The sequence below is a fragment of the Acanthochromis polyacanthus genome, chromosome 9 (genome assembly GCF_021347895.1).
Source record: "Acanthochromis polyacanthus isolate Apoly-LR-REF ecotype Palm Island chromosome 9, KAUST_Apoly_ChrSc, whole genome shotgun sequence".
NCBI classification, from domain to species: Eukaryota; Metazoa; Chordata; class Actinopteri; family Pomacentridae; genus Acanthochromis; species Acanthochromis polyacanthus.
In genome coordinates, this window is record NC_067121.1 from 20,860,516 (window position 1) to 20,876,888 (window position 16,373).

A 16,373-nucleotide genomic window follows, 5' to 3' on the forward strand; every position below is an offset into this window, starting at 1 on the left:
GAGGTTTTCAGCTAGAATAGTCATTTACCACATTAACAATGTCTAGACTGGATTTATGATTAATTTAATGTTATCTTCATTGAAAAAAATATCTGCCTTTCTTTCAAAAACAAGGACATATCAAAGTGACCCCAAATTTTTTTTGAACAGTAGTGAACATCAAAGTTACATATCAGATACACTCAGCACATTAAAAAAGGCCTATAAACACTGAAATGTGTTTCAAATAAATGGGACCAGAATGTGTTCTCACTCATTAGCTCTAGTCTTGTTAAGCAAAACAAATCAGTGTCAACCACATCAGTTTTATCCAACCATAAATGAAGGCCACTTTGTTTATCATATATGCATGACTAATCAATGGACTCTTCAACACATTCTGACCAAAAACATAAATGTAACATGCAATATTTTATTAAATTCTATATACTCTTTGGAACATGATGGAATAAATATTTTTGCTCCAATACACAACATGTCAGCAGAACCAATGTCTTAAAACTGACAACTTTATTGGAAATGCTAATGGGCAGATGGAGAATGACATCACTGACCAGAAATCACAAATCGGGAACAAGTCACACATCAGCAATGCAGAGGGGACGACGCCGTTGATGAGGACTGTAAAATATGGCAACGTGCTTGAAAGGTTTCTTGGATTTGGCAACATTTTGGGGGACATGATCACGTTGTTGGATACGTCCATCTGGAGCTGTCTGGAACAATTTCCTACACAGTAAATGGTAGAGTTGTGAACATTTAGTAAGTCTGGCTACGACCCCGACTGACACGCAAGCATCTAAAAAGATGTTCTCACCCTTCTCAATAGAGCCGCATTTTTATTTCATTACGATTTTTTCTGTTACTGGTTAAAGGAGTGTGTGTGTGTACTGATCACACGCTCTCATCACACGCTCAGATCACTGTCCTTTAAATCCACACCAGACCTGGTTGTGGATTAACTCAGTGGTTGAGAGTTTGTGACCAGTGGAACAGCTCCAATATGATAGGGGTACGAATGACTAAATGTAAGCTGCTTCTAACTTAAACAATAGAAATCAGATTTTTAACTTTGTCCACAGGTTAAAGAAAAATAGATTTTTGTTTGGATCTACAAGTCACTTTAACATAAGCTGCTTTTAGTGCAACCCCCAAAAAAATGTATCTGCCCTCAAATATGAACCATGAACCATGGTATAAAACGTGGATTTATTTAAAATAGATTTGACAATTCTGTCCACACATATTTGGTCACATATTGTACAACTCTGTGGCTGTTAAACCATGCGAAAGCCCTTTCTTTTAAAGGCATGTACTTGAGTATAAAATGACAAAGCACCCCAGACATCTGATGAGACACCAGCTGCCCAGGCCTCGTGCCAAGTCACAGAGATCAGAGATGGTATAAAAGTCTTCTGTACGGTGAGCACTGACAAGAGTGAGAGGATGACAGCATGATGAATGCCTCGCTATAAGCAGCTGTATGCTGCTGCTGCATCTGAGACAAGCCCAAAGATGTCCAGGTTATGAATGGACTAGTCAATGAGGTAGAACATAAATGGCCTTTGGTCATAATTTCTTAGTGCTTTGGAGATGCCTTGTGAGATGTCCTCCTGTCACACTGCTCACCGGAGAAAATGCATCACTCCATTTGGGGCTCTCTCATCTCTCCTAAGTGTTTTTTTTTTTAAAAACTGTTTGCTCTTTTCATTCTCTTTCTTTGATTAGCATAGCTGACCTATCACACACTGGTGCTGAGTCATTATTAGGTGTTAGCATTTTCAATTACCCCACACCTCCCATCCCTGGCCTCCTGTCTCCTCTGTGAGGCAGACACTGCACAGCAGGAGAAAAGCAACAAAATGCTAATTTTCTGCCTAAAGAAGCCAACAACATCTGAGCTCAAATTGGAAAAAGAAAACACAAACTAATGAACAATTTAACACACCAAGGTGGAAAGAACCCAGAACTGCCAGCATATTTAACGTCTCATGGTTCGTTTAGAACTTTATTTCAGCTATATGGTTGTTTTAAAAGCACTTATCAGCAATACAGACCGAACGTTTCGTAATGATACATGTCGTACTGCATATGTCAAACATTCATGCCAAAGAAAATACTACTGATACGTTTCTAACAGGACAGTTACAGGTATTGAAAATAAAGTACAAAATAGGCTTTCTCATAACAACCATAACAAGACAACACTACCATAAAGCGTATTAGTGCTTCTAGCTTAAAGTGTTATCGTGATCAGTGAAAGGAATCAAAACTGTACTGAAAAGCTTTCATTTCTAAACAAAACAAAACAATGCTTGTATGCGGTTTCAAATTCCCCACATAGCAGAGCAAGCGAGTCACTTTACTGAGTCTCCAAATAGGCAACTGCCTTTCAAAAAGGCAAGGCAAGTTCTGTCTTTAAAAAATCATTAGCTTTCCTCCCAAATAAAACACTGGTTAAAAGATACTTGACAACTTCAACAACAAAATGTATTTTTTCCGTTTCACAAATGAACAAGTTAGGCTTACAGAGACTTATTTCAGAGAAAAATGCTTCTACTGATGATTGCTAGAAAGCTATTGCCAACAAAAAGCAAACAAAAACATCACAAACATATTGCAACATGAATATCAGAGCAGAATGTTCGAGAGACTTTGAGGCTACATAGTAGGAAGGCAGTGATACCTATAAATCCTATTGTTTGGGCAGCAATACAAAATAATTTATTCTACATTTTCATCTTAAGTGTTCTAATAGATTGTACTCTCTAGCTCAATAAATGTTGATTTTGAGAAAAGGAAATACACTTAAATAAAAAAAAGTAATACAAGATAAACAGCACCTTATCCCCAAACAAGTTCTTTAACAAGTAGATTTTTGGAAGCAAATGGCACAGAGTCATCAATGGTAAATTAGCAATGCTCAATAAATCGTACAATTGTTGTCAGAAAATACCACCGAGTCTCAACAGTTCAACATCGAGTTGTGACAAGATACTATATATAATGTTTGCATCATATGGGTTTGTGTGTGAAACAAACAGTTACAAGAGGGGCTGTTCACTGGACAGAAGCTGAATGAGTTTGTCTTGAATCCCAACGCGACAGCTCTTAAATCTGCAGCCAAAAAGGGTGTCAGGACACTGCTGTCGTTACAGCTTGGTAAACAAAGTACGAGTGTAGTGTGCTACCTGGCAGTCAGGCTACTATATCTGGGTTTTGTCACTGAGCTGAAGCAGACCTCCAAAGTCAGTGCAGAAAACGCTTTGACCCTGACTCATCTTGTTCTAGTGCAAAACTGCCAACATTTGGTCTTGGACTGCAAGGACAGTTGGCATACAGTGTCAAACAGCCCAACTGAACACAGACAAGAAGAGGAAACACTCACTGAGCCATTAAATGGTGCAAACAGTAACGTGTCTCAAACTTTCCATACTGACATGAAAGAATTAAGTACTTAAAATCCACATCTGGAGCTTCCGATACCGATACACTTGCATAAAGATTTGCAAATACAATAAAACTTGACTGCAGCTGGCACTGACTGCAACAGATGCATGAGAACTTTACATCAAAAGGTAACAGACCGACCTCGCCTCCCTCACACATCTTAGTTTGCTGACTGAGTTGTTCCACGGTGAAATCCAGAGATGAGATTCACCTCATAAGTTCACATCCAGGAATGTGAATCTGACCCTCAGACTCAAAGAGAGAAAAGAGGTTTAAAAATGTCAAATAAAAACAAAAACAGCATAGGATGGTGGGAAAACAATGACAGGGAAAAAAAGAGAAAAAGTTGACGTCCGAGGAGCAGGCATCTGTGTGGCTGCACTGAGGACATACAATAACAGAACAGCGAAATTGATTTAAGTCAGTTCATATTTTTTTTCCCTTGTTTTGTAACAGAAATTCCACCTGAACACAATAAAAGTATTAAGAGAGTATCTGTTGTGTAGAATAAGACATGGCTGGCTGACTCGGGTGCTGTGAGGATGGCAGCAGCTGGTGTGGATGTGGCATTGCGGGCGTGGTCAGTGTGGGCATTAAAAGAAGAGAGAGTCTATTAAGAAGGTCTAGTACAGGAGGATGCGACGCTCAATGGCCTTGCGGCAGATGGGGCATTCGCTCATTCTGTCCCCACACAGCTGGCAGGTGCCATGGCCACACATGAAGATCATGTTCTTCAGTCGGTCCAGACACACCGGACACATGGTCTGCAGACAGACGAAGAGGAGCGATCAGAGTTCGTGTTGGGATTAAAGTCATTTCAACTTTCAAACCAGAAGCACTGCTTTGTGGTTGTCTGCCTCCATCAACCAAGCTGCAGTCTTCATTCATTTCTCCTTTCAGATATAAACTGTCAGCATTTCATCATTTTATCCCGTTACATACTTGCTTTAATTTTTGTAATAATCACCGTATGAATTCTTAAAATAGAGCAAAAAAAGAAAGCATTTTGTGAGGCAACAGTGACATCTGACCATCATAATCAAGTCAGTCAGTCTTTGAGTCAGAGTGAACGCTTGCGCCACGTTTGAAGAAATTCCTTGCCTGGAAAATCCAGACTGACTTTATTTATGTATTAATATAAATACAAATAAAGGCAGTCTGGCATTGTGATGATAGGAGACGATTTCAAAAAGGAGGGGCTAACGAATGCAGCTTGAACGAGAAAGAACCAATCAGCGTAACATGGATGTGACGCACAAACAAATCGACCTTGTAGTCCATGTAGTCCAAACAACAATGGCATGCAGCCGAGAAAGCGTCGCGGTGAATGATTACTGCCGTTTTTGTCACAAAAATCTGCGAATACATGGGGTACTCTCAAGTACAACACTTATTTTTGAAAAGGCTACGCAACAAAAGACTCCTTCCGAACGATTAGCGGTGTTAGGAATAACTTTAAATCGGAGCCAAACCAAGTCGGTGCGTATGTGTAAAAGTTGCTTAAATTTACTCACGTTTGGAACGGGATTTTCCTCTGTACAAACAATGGCAAGAAGCCGAAAGTAACGAGCCATCCACTGCCTCCTCATCGTCGGAAACGTCAAGTGAAAAGAGGCAACGACTAACGCCATCCAAAACGCCAAGAGACCACAAAAAGATTCGCTTTGGCCCCCCTCCTCCTCCTCCTCCGGCATCATCTTTATGGGTAATCCAGGCGCTGAAGATGACGCAGCATTAACTCCCGCCTCCCGTGCTATGATTGGTTGTACCAAACTGCACCGGGAGGGAAACGCGATTCAATTCGCACAATGCCAAACTGACTCTCCTGTATCTCCTAGCATGGAGATAGGAGATTACATGGAGATTCAGTTTGGATTTTCCAAGCTAAGAAATTCCATCAAAGCTTTCAATAGATGCCATATTGACAAGAATGGAACAGGTCGATGGACAACCTGAAAACATAATGCTTTTGTTGGTGCAGAGGCATAAAAACACCAAGAATCACTCCCGAAGCAAAGCCCTACACAATAACTAAATAACAGAGGGAAACAATTGATCACAAAGAATTTAAAATGGTGGTATTAGTGTTATTCCTTGGTAGCTGATGAATGTGGGCTTACCTGTTCCTTGATGTCTTGAAGCTGCTGCTGTAGCTTCTGTACATCAGCATTGACGTTGGTATTATCTTTGTCTCTCTGCAGGGCTGGGATGTTTCCACTGGCTGCTTGGACATAAGACAACAACACAAACACATGTTGAGGGGGAAAAAAATAGTTCAGCTACCAACCCAAAGACTAAAAAACTAATTAGGTTGCACCGGTGGTCACCTCATAATTCATCTCTAAACTATGAGCTATACTGGCAATAAAACAGAAATATCATCACACCAGTGAGTTTTATGAATGAGATCACAGACACATGCACTTTGGATTTTGTTGTTTGGCAGCTCATACTTGGGTTCTGTCAGTCTGTAATAGCTCACTTTCAAATTATGTTATTTCTGAAATGCACACTTGGTAATTATCTGGAATATAAACTGGCACAGGGCAAAACATCATGCACTGCCTTCAGCCCTGTATGATCCACGGGATGCTCCTGTATAATATCTTTGTGAAACTGCCTGAATGTATTATTTGAGCACTCAACACAGATTTTCTGGACTGATGCCCTGCTGGGGACTCCAAGCTGGCGGACTGTCACATCCAAACATCTGCCAGAAATAGTGAGCACCAGCGTGATTCTTGGGATATGCATCATACATAAAACATCATCTACTGTTTATGTTGTGTGTAGCTCTGAAAGAAAGAAAATGAGGGGGTTAAGGGAAGGGGAGAGGGGCCAGGGCAGCACTGTGGGGGGGCTCTTTCAAAACAAGGCTCTGATAACGGAGGGGATCATGGAAGTATACTTACACCAACTTAGTGCCAGATTGTTGGGCTGGAGAAGATCCTGCGATCCCCCTGCCATAGTGTTAGAGCTCCCTGCTGGGAATAACCAGTCACATTGTTATAGCAGGAGCTGCCTTTACCAGCTCAACGGCTGGCCTGATGACCAAAACTACTCACTACAGTGTCTACAGGAAGTTCAGAGAAAGAATTTGAATAGGTAGCTAGAAAGTTGGAAACAGTGATCAGGGAAAGAATGGGAAACAGAGTTACTTCTATGCAGAACTGATAGTTAAAAGCGGCAAGTGATGTTCTTTGCCATCAGCCAATGCTTAAGCATGACACTAACGCCTGTGCTCGCTGGGTTAGAAGGACATTTTTAAATCAAACTAGAAAAGCAGGGAGTCGAAATAATCAAAGTCACAGGTGAATTTTGCTTTTAAAACAGACAGCAACAGGCAGTGTTACTGGGATAAAAGGGAAAAGAGATACACATTCAATGCTGCCCCTTGCATGAGTGTATGTGTGTTCGGGTCAGCATTCACATTTGCACGTCTGTATGACTGCAAGTGAGATTTGCTGACGCGTGGAGAAATTAAAACAGTTAAAACAGGGGTAAACATGAAAGTTGTGAACTTACAACAGTTTCCCTTTTAACTCAACAGAAAATGAGGAAAACACGGGACAAGTAACCACTGGTGAGATGCACCACTAAAATAAGGATATGGGCGATAAAACACTGCTAGGGAAGGATTAGAGACAAGATGATGGATTGTGAATGCATCCCAAAATAAATATATTTACACACTACATTACATCACGATTCATGTGGTACATCCATGTGTGAAACTTTGGTACAATATTTGTGGCAAAAATGATGACAACTGGGGCTCCTTTGCAGATGAAAAGATGCTTGCAGGGTGTTTAATCGAATTGCAGAGCTGCTCTGTGTCCTCATTCAAAAATTCTGTGTGAGGGCGAGGTTACAATTCAGTGCTTTTACACATTCATGTGGGTATTAATATGCATGTATCATAACGGCTACCGGTCCTTTAGCATATGCTTACAAATAACTTCATCCATTTTATGTGAATGTGATTAGTCAAACTTTTGGAGGCCACAGAAACATGAATAGGGCAATCAGGTTACCTGTATACGCTGACATTATTGTATTATTCAGCAAAACTCAATCTAGAAATGGCTTCCAAGATCCTACGTAAAAAGATTATGCTTCAAAACACATTTTTTCTCTTTGGAAGATGCATGTGGGGATTTCAGACGAGGCCCCCGAGCATCAGTGAGGCTGGTGCCTCGAGCCAATTTTAAAGGAAGAGGACATTAGATAATCAAAATGGTTGTGATGGTTAAACATGCCAGATTTAGCTGAAATTAATCTGACAAGTAAGACTGACTGATTCAAATGACTGACATGTAAATGCAGTTTAAATATGTTTCTAATATTTCCACTAGGATGAACAAAAACAACAAAACAGTGATGCAAACAAAGGAATAAAATGCGTAAGCTTGGCAGCAACAAAGCAAAAGATAAAGAACAGGAGCAGATATTTTAAAAAGAGTGAAGAAATAAGGAAAGGAAAATTAAATAAAGGGGTGGATTAAAAGGGAACGTGTGGAAGATTCACTCACTAAGGTCATCATCATCATCATCATCATCATCATCAGCGGCATCATCCTCCATACCTTTCCCTCCACAGCACAGAACGAAGGGGGTGCGGCGTTCCACCACAGCCCGGCACTGTACGCACTTCTTCATGAGGCTGGCACAGTCTGAGGAGAACAAAGGCATAACGTTCAGATCTGAATGCAAAACCCATTTACATTTTACTGTTTTTATGGCAAATTAAAAGCAGCGAGGGCAAAAGTCAAGGTTTTAATGAAACGTGTAACTTACTCTCACAAGCGCACATGTGACCACAGGGCTGGAACAACACAGCTGCCTTTTTGTCAGAGCAGACTACGCACTCCTCGATCTGTGGAGGGACAAATTAAACACAAAAAGCAAATAAAAGAATCTACACCGTCTTTGCCGTGTATCTTTTTATTGGTAAGATAGATTGTAACAGTGTTTCTGATACCTTGGTTCGTGACTGGACCTGTTCTTTGCAGATGAGACACTTCTTGACACGTGGCGAGCAAAGGGAGCAGGTGGCAATGTGTCCACAGGGCCCAAACAGAGTGTCTCTTTTCATGTCCGAACACACCATACACTCCTCCAGTGACTCGATGTTGCTGTTCAGAGACGGGCTGCGGGTGCCCACCTGGCCACTGCAACATTGAGAACAGAACCGCAGCGTGTGAGAGCAAGGAGACTACAAGCAGGCTCGGCTGATGGAGAGCCAAGAAAATTTGGGGAGACGGAAAAGAAAAAGCGCCACGTGAAACATTTTTAGCAAAGAAAGAAAATCAATAAAATCATCTGATGATCGTCCTGGGATGTTATCTCTTTCAGGTGCTGTTACAGTAGCTGTGGGCATGCGAGCATACTTGAAAGCTCCAGACACACTCTTTTAAGTTCATCCTTCTAATCCCTCTGTGTAACATCGGTTTCTGCTAGTAAAAGACTTTTCAGAAGCAGCATGAAGTCAAACTGATGAACAGTTAAGCTCTACCTCAGCAAATTAATGTGAATAGCAGACTAAATAAATACAATAGATTTTTTTAATCTAAGTTTTTGTGATCAACGCACCAAAAACCCACACTAATTTTCAATTTTTAGCAAGTTGTGCGCCTGAGACTCCGGGATTCCAATACTCCTTACTAAGATGCTGTTCAGTACACAGTGTTCTGTAAAACTATAAACTCTTGTTCTTTTACCTCAATTTTTGAATAGATTCAGCACACAAGATGCAATATGTTCATTATTTAGCTTCCTTCAGAGTTATAAGCAGGTGGACTGTTATCCATGGACAGGCAGCCCCTGCAGTTTCCCCTTGTTTACAGTCTTAATGCAAAACTCAGACTATCATCTCCTGGCTCCAGCGTCATATTTACCGTACAAACATGAGAGTGGTATCGATCTTCTCATCCAGTTCTCAGAAAGAAAGAGAATAAGTGTATTTCCCAAAATGTCAAACAATTTCGGCGTGTTTACCTGCTCTTTTCTTTGTGACATTTGGCCAGAGCCTTGCAGAGGCTGGGGTCGGGACACAGGTCTAGAGGGGACTGGCCCTTTTTGTTACGAATGGTCAAGTCTGCTCCGTTAGCTGCCAGGAAGCAGGCGATGGATGCTGCACTCTTCTTCTCTGCCCCCTGGGTGCCCAAGCCCATGATTAACTGTAGACAGACACAGATAAAGTCAGAGGCACATCAGGCTTTTGACACGAGAGATTATCTTCAAGTTGAATCCGGTGGGAGCAGTGTCCTACCTCTACCTTACAAACTGGCACTTGAACCAGTAATGCAGTTAAAAGTAAGAGGACTAAAGAATCATGATTTTAAATGTATTCAGATGAACCATGCCACAGTACAGATCAGGTCACTATAATTTGGCCAATCAAAGACATGTCTTAAGATGACTGTCAGGCAGCATAACCCCCTCACCCCCACCCAAAATCCCATTAACTGTCCCGTCTCTCTTCCTCCTATAGCTCATCACCTCTCTCAGACTACCCCAATTCAAAGACTTTCCATGTCTGATTGTCTTCAACCAGTAGCTTTTACATCTCTGCTGATGGAGCCATCGGGCCGGCTAATTCAATTCTCATTGTGAAGGGAGGGGAGGGCTATGGGAGAGTGACCCAACTGCACATATCTCAATTAGGCCTGCTGTCTGTCTGTTCCGCTCCTCCGCTGGGGAACCAGAGAGGGCAGAAAGGGGGATAGAAGAGAAGAGGCGGAGAAAGGGAAGAAAAAGGAGTGGAAAGGAGACAGAAAGTGACAGGTACGGAAAGTCTGTTGTCGTAGGTAGGACTTAAACTCTTCCCTGTACAGATTAGTGATGTGGTGTTAACATGGAGCGGGTTCAGGTCTGACATTCCTCTTTCGGCCTCTACAGAGGCTTCAACTCATTCAAGCTGGTCAAAAGGCAGCAGGCCAGTTGACTGCTCCAGGCATGTATCTCGCTGCTGTCTGCATGATGGGTTGCTGTAGACTCAGTTGTCCCATGATGCAGGTGACGGAGACTGTGGAGCATTGAGCTTCCTGCCTCGATGTGATCCGTCATTATTTTTCACACGTCAGACAATGGGTCACATTCCGACATTATTATAGGTGTGTACAGGTCCTAAATAAAACTGCGACAAGTCACCTCTAAACAATCTACCAGGTTCATGAAAGCAAGAAGTAGTGATATGACACTACAACGATTCCTTTAGCAGGAAAAAGCAGGTAACAAAATATGAAGGAATAGGCGGCACGTTTTAAACAGCGTTCAGTGGCAGGTAGTGTAAAAGTTCTTCATATGCTGCACTAGTATGCATGCATTGTTTAGCCAAATATATTTGAGAATGTCAACTTGAATTGCAAAAGCCTGTTGGATAACTTAACCATTTGTACAATTGACCTCCAGTGACCAGACTTAGCCTGCTGATAACTGTAACTCAAGAGCACTGTTCAAAATGACTGATCTTAATATAAAAATAATCTTAAAATAAAGTTCATTATCACTGCACATCAGCATATACTGACACAGCCGTAGATAAGTCAGGTTTCCTCATTAACAGCTACCACACACTAATTTGCTTCATGATATAGATGGACACCTCAAAGATGTGATGCTTTAAGTAACCTTGACACACATAAAATAATGAAATCTAGAGGGAACAGTGAGGCTAATGACAGATGTGTACATACTGTGTTCTTTGAGGGCTCCCAGGGCTCCACTTTGCTGACATCCTGCATATCTTGTAGTTGTCGCAATTGGGACAATGTGTGGTGACGGAGTGCCTCGTGAAGTGGTGTGTCTCCATCCTTGTCCTGCACATCGAGCTTGGCTTCTGCCCGCACCAGCAGCTGTTAACGGCAATAAATGAAGAGTTACACAAACAAGCAGTCAAGGAGAAATTGTATGACAAAACATGAGTTACTATGCAAATGCTGCTATGCTGATTTACAAGATTTCTGCTCACAATAAACTGCTTCAGTATTGTACTTCCCCAATTACGGAGTGCATTTTTTCTTAAGTCCACAAGATGGCAACGTGGCAATCTCAATCCACCACTACGCCAAAAGACTCAAATCAAGACACTGTGTCAGAGAGGATTTTTCCTCCCCTCTAAAGCGGGATCTCACTCAACTGCAGGACATGCAACCATGTAAATTAAATGTGGGGCTGCATTGGTGTTGTTCTTCTCCCTTTTGTGAATGGTCCAGAAAAGAGGACTTAGAGACAACTAAAGACTTCACAGTGCAAGTGAGAGGAAAATAGAACAAATGAGAAAAAGAGAGAGAGAGAAAAAAAAAAAGAGAGCCCACTAACCCGAACTATCTGGGTGTGTTGGCGCTCCACTGCCAGGTGTAATGCCGTCTGCTGGTTGACATTCTGAATGTCTAAGCTGGCGTTGCCCTAGGAGATGAGAACAAGAGAGAAGCAAATATGCACAATAAACACATGGGCATTCATGCATAAATTAACCAAACGGTAATATATCACACATATGTGCGCATAGAGATGACAGTAAACTGATAAATAAAAAATACAAACAGAAAGAAATCATCAAAATATGTCATAAGAAAAATGTTTAGCACAGCCGTAACAATCTTTGTGGCTTTATGTGTCATGACAGAACCTTCTTTTCCTTCAGCCCAGTCAACCCACAGGGGGGCTGGGAAAAAAGGCGTCCCACAATAACGCCGCATGTGATTGTCATTTCCAATTGCAAACACCTCAGCTGAGGAGATGTGGAGGGAAGATAAGCATTGTGATCAGGCAGTGTGTGAAATCCCAAAGTAATAAGACTGACTAACTGGCTGACTGGCTGGCTGGCTGGCAGGGAATCTGCAGTGCACCTAGTAGTGTGGTGCAGTTTCTGAATAGAAAGCTGAGCCATCACTGCGAACAAGCCCATTGCAGGAAGTTGGGAAAAAGCTATCCCCGCTGAAAGGTAGCTTGCACAGCGAACACTCATGCGTTGGAATGTTGCAGCAGCATTACTGCCTTGCACCAGAGCCTAATTAACCCAGTTCCCGCTTGATCAGGTGACTTTTTCTGCGAACTCGTGTACGAGTTCGACTTCGGGGAGCTAAACCTGCAATCTCAGAAGGGAAAAAGAGCACGAACCTATGATTGCAGGAGGAGGATGATATGAGGGCCCAGCAGCACTAAAGAATACCCCTGGAGGCTCTGTGAACCGTATGGATTCAATAAAAAAATGGCAGTTAAAGGAGCTTCAACTGGTCTACAGCTTGCTGGCTGCAGGGAGTGCAGTTGAAGCTGCTTTTAATGGTATATAGTTAGGGAAAGCTGAGAGTGGAGGCTGAACTGATGCAGCAATGCATTGGGAAAATAACTGTAAACGGTGAGGTCTTAAAAGATGCGTCTCCACGGAAGACGTTTCAGACGTGTTTTTCAGTCGGCCATCTCACGTCTCTGATGTAATGCTGCTATTTAAATCAATGTAGCCTTCTGTACAGGCAGCGTAACAGCTTCTGTTTTACTCATGTTATATGCACACACATGATTTAGAGCATATGTTTAGGGTTCAAGACAATTTTCCAGCATGTAACTAAGCAATGACGTATTTGGTTATGAGTGCTTCCAAAACATGTGTGACCAACACCCCAAACTGTCATTGAGTGCCTCCTGCATAGACACACAGTGAGCACTAGAGCTGCTGCTGGCAGTCCGTTAATGTGATGATGCGTGTATGTAAGCATAGTGTTATAGAGTATGAATGAATAGCATTTTTTGTAAGGTAAAGTGATTAGGCATGCATTAAAATTATTTATTTATATGCGAGTGCTGAAATGTTGCTACCTGGTGCACCAACAGCTCAGCCACCTCCACATGGTTGTTGAGGGCAGCCAGGTGCAGTGCAGTGTAACCGTCGTCCTTTTTCTCGTCTACTATCCAAGGCCGTGGCAGCTTGGATAGCAGCACACGCATGGCACTGCGCAGAGAGCAGAAAAAAAGAGAGGGAGAGAAGTGAGTGCTTAACTGGACTCTGGTGCATGAGACAGAGCCTACAAAAAGTCAAGAAAATTTTGCCGTTTTGATAAAAGGTATCACTTTGTGATGTAAATGCCTGATTCATCAGTCTGTGACTGAATGTCTCATGTAGTGTACACACAACAGTGTTTTACTGCTCATACACAGCAGATTCCAATACACAGCTTTTCTTTTTACAGCACAGCGTATCCCATTTTCACACATGGCGACAAGAATACTAAATCAACTTAGGGAGGAGTTGCTTTACCAAGCAGAGTGTTATTTACATCAGGCTTTGAGGAGAACAAGTGCTGTGTGTTATCTTAGAGTACCCGTTCCCCTACCATCTCTTCAGTTAAAAAAGGAAGCCACTTTTCCCTTGATAATGTGCAAAGCGTCTATCATTGGAAGGCAAAATGGTAATTACAAAAGATTTAGCTGCATTCACTCAGGTCTCCTCATGGGAAAGAAACAGACAAGGTAGAACAGGGCAAAATACCTATTGTTTAAACAGTTGAACACAAGTGGCCTGGTGTGGTGAAAAGAGCCAGTTCTGTGCCATTGAAGGTCATTTAGAGGATGTGTGCCACACAGAGATGTGGCTGCAAAGGCAAATGTACAAGAGGAGGGCTGCAAAGGAGTCAGTGTCACAGTGGGGATAAAAGGAGAGGCTGACGGTTAGTACCTACAGCATCACTGAAGAAGGTACTGTTTTACTGCTTAAAGGAAGTAATATGCACATTCCCATTCCTGCCTAAATGCAAAGATGAGAGAAAAGCCAGCAGAAAAAAACGGAAAAAAAAATTCACCAAAAAAAAACCATGAGAGTTAGATTTCACTTAGCTGTAATACAGTTGTAATTAGAAAAAGGTGCATTAACAGTCCTTTTCCAATTAAGTGAAGTGGGTTTCATAGTATGGCTGCTTTAGTTTCATGTTTAAACGCATTCATTATCTCTCTGCCCCTGACCCCATCTCCCTTCTAGCTCTCCTTGCTTTAGCCCATGGGTATACATCAAGGCACATGGTACATGAGAAATATCTAACAGTGAAATGAGAGAGATTCCTAATTTAGTGTGTGAACAGTGCATCAGTGAAGGATATCGATGAGAAAAAAAGGGCAGAAAACAGAGCTCTTCAACTGGTGCAAATACTATTGAATATGAAACAAGACACTGAAAAGCCATATTCCTGAACGGTTCTCGTATCTTGTCTGTAGTTAGGTACACAATGTACTTTCAATAAGCACTAAAGCAGCAGTGCTGGAGGCACCACTTCTGACCTTGTTTAACCCTGAATAATCATGCAGGGCATATCTTTGAACTGCGACAAAAGGAGGCAGCCGGTTTTACTCTGACTTTTATGTGGTTGAGCAGTGTACACTGGAGTATTTACCTAAACAACAGTCAGGTAAATAGGATCTCAAACATTACAGTGAGGAAATGTGCTCTAGCACAGGGCAGAAAAGGCCTGCATAGTCAATAAAAACAGTTAACTTACAAGATAGAGAAGAAAGAAATGCAAACCAATAAGCTGGCACCCTTTCAGACTGAAGGGAATCAGGATGGCTGGTTCTCTGCGGGTTTTTGCTAAACTTATAACTTGTCTCCCTCCTTCTGAAGTAATGAAACAGAGCATCATCAGCACACCCTCTTGAGGAAAGCAAAGAATGAGGGGCAGAGAGGCATGGGGCAGGCAGTCAGCACCTCTGCACGGACAGAGATTCGGAGCTGGTGTACTGCTGCAGTGATGAACAGCGCAGCACACTGATCCCAGTCTCCCTCGCTCTCTCTCTACCTCTCACTGCACACACACACACACACACACACACACACACACACACACACACACACACACACACACACCTGCATTGCTTGCAGCCATCTTCAACCACTTAATGCAGAGGAGCACTGCTTAAATGTGATAGCAACCGCACCCATTCTGCCTAATCACACATTCATAATGTGTCGCCTTTGTTACAAAGAACTATTTGCTCACATACTGTAGATTTTACATCTCATAGGGGACTTTTGAGTAATTTCATCTGTGGCTCACCCACTGGGTAGCAGTTGAGGCTTAAACAAGCAAATTATTTAAGAAAAAACCTTGCCACATCACATTCTTGCCTGAAGCCACAACTTAAAACTTATTCCCAGCGGTTAAACATAACACTGTTGTAATCTTCTTTAAAGAAAAAAATGATAATACAGGCATGCAATGCTTTTTTCCCCTAAACCACCCAAATCAAGGGCAATTTTCCCACATAAAGCCTTTGTTCTATTTGTACCAATTTCCTTGCCCCTATTGGTAGAAAATATAACATTTGTACAGTCTATATTGGCTGGAAATACACTATATGTAGAATAACTAGCCAATGAATGCACACTTGCTATACAAGGGCAGACTAGCGCCTTCTACTGTCAGAAGCTGGCACTTGACTGCTGGGCAGGTGTTTGCTGGTGTAGGAAGCCCCTCCAATATAAGTCTAGATTGACAGGCTCCCTGCCACGCTGGGCGAAATGGGCGGACATTAATATTAATGCCCCATACTGGCACTGCTGCATTGCAGTTAAGCTATTTGCTGTAAAAGCAGAAAAAGAGACTGAATTAAGAACCAAGAAATAAATTCTAGTTGTTTTTATATCTCTTAGCAGTGACTGAAAAGGGTGGAAGAGAAACTGTGTGTTGGTCTTTGAGGCAGGATGTTAATAGAGAGGGAAAGAGAAGAAGGAATTGAGTCCAGTTAGCTCAGGCGCTTTCTGGGGGGGAAGATACTGACTTGACCTGGGAGTTAACATTCAGATAACTCGGGTTATCTGCTATGAGAAGGAGACCGATATTTAGAGTGTAGTGAGGATTTCCTTATTACAACTCAACCTTGAAACCAATGCTATGGTTGCTGTGAATACAGGAGGACATGCAGCTGAGAAAAGG

At 42.0% G+C, this 16,373-nt stretch overlaps 1 protein-coding gene across 6 annotated transcripts in view; it reads right to left on the reverse strand.

Moving 5' to 3' along the window:
• Positions 1–1,980: 1,980 nt before the first annotated feature.
• The window catches only part of mib1 (MIB E3 ubiquitin protein ligase 1), a 60,293-nt gene continuing 45,900 nt past the window's right edge, over positions 1,981–16,373 (reverse strand). Inside the window, exons 13-22 of one of the 6 annotated variants that reach the window (XM_022191134.2) lie at positions 13,270–13,402; positions 11,773–11,859; positions 11,148–11,306; positions 9,448–9,629; positions 8,432–8,621; positions 8,248–8,326; positions 8,037–8,123; positions 6,363–6,431; positions 5,571–5,671; positions 1,981–4,214 (exon numbers count right to left, since the gene is read on the reverse strand). In XM_022191134.2, coding sequence (XP_022046826.1) covers positions 4,074–4,214; positions 5,571–5,671; positions 6,363–6,431; positions 8,037–8,123; positions 8,248–8,326; positions 8,432–8,621; positions 9,448–9,629; positions 11,148–11,306; positions 11,773–11,859; positions 13,270–13,402 — 1,228 coding nt within the window. In that variant the 3' untranslated portion in view covers positions 1,981–4,073. Of the gene's footprint in view, positions 4,215–5,570; positions 5,672–6,362; positions 6,435–7,982; positions 8,124–8,247; positions 8,327–8,431; positions 8,622–9,447; positions 9,630–11,147; positions 11,307–11,772; positions 11,860–13,269; positions 13,403–16,373 lie in introns of all 6 variants that reach the window. The other 5 variants (XM_022191133.2, XM_022191132.2, XM_022191131.2 and 2 more) reach the window with 5 other exon arrangements.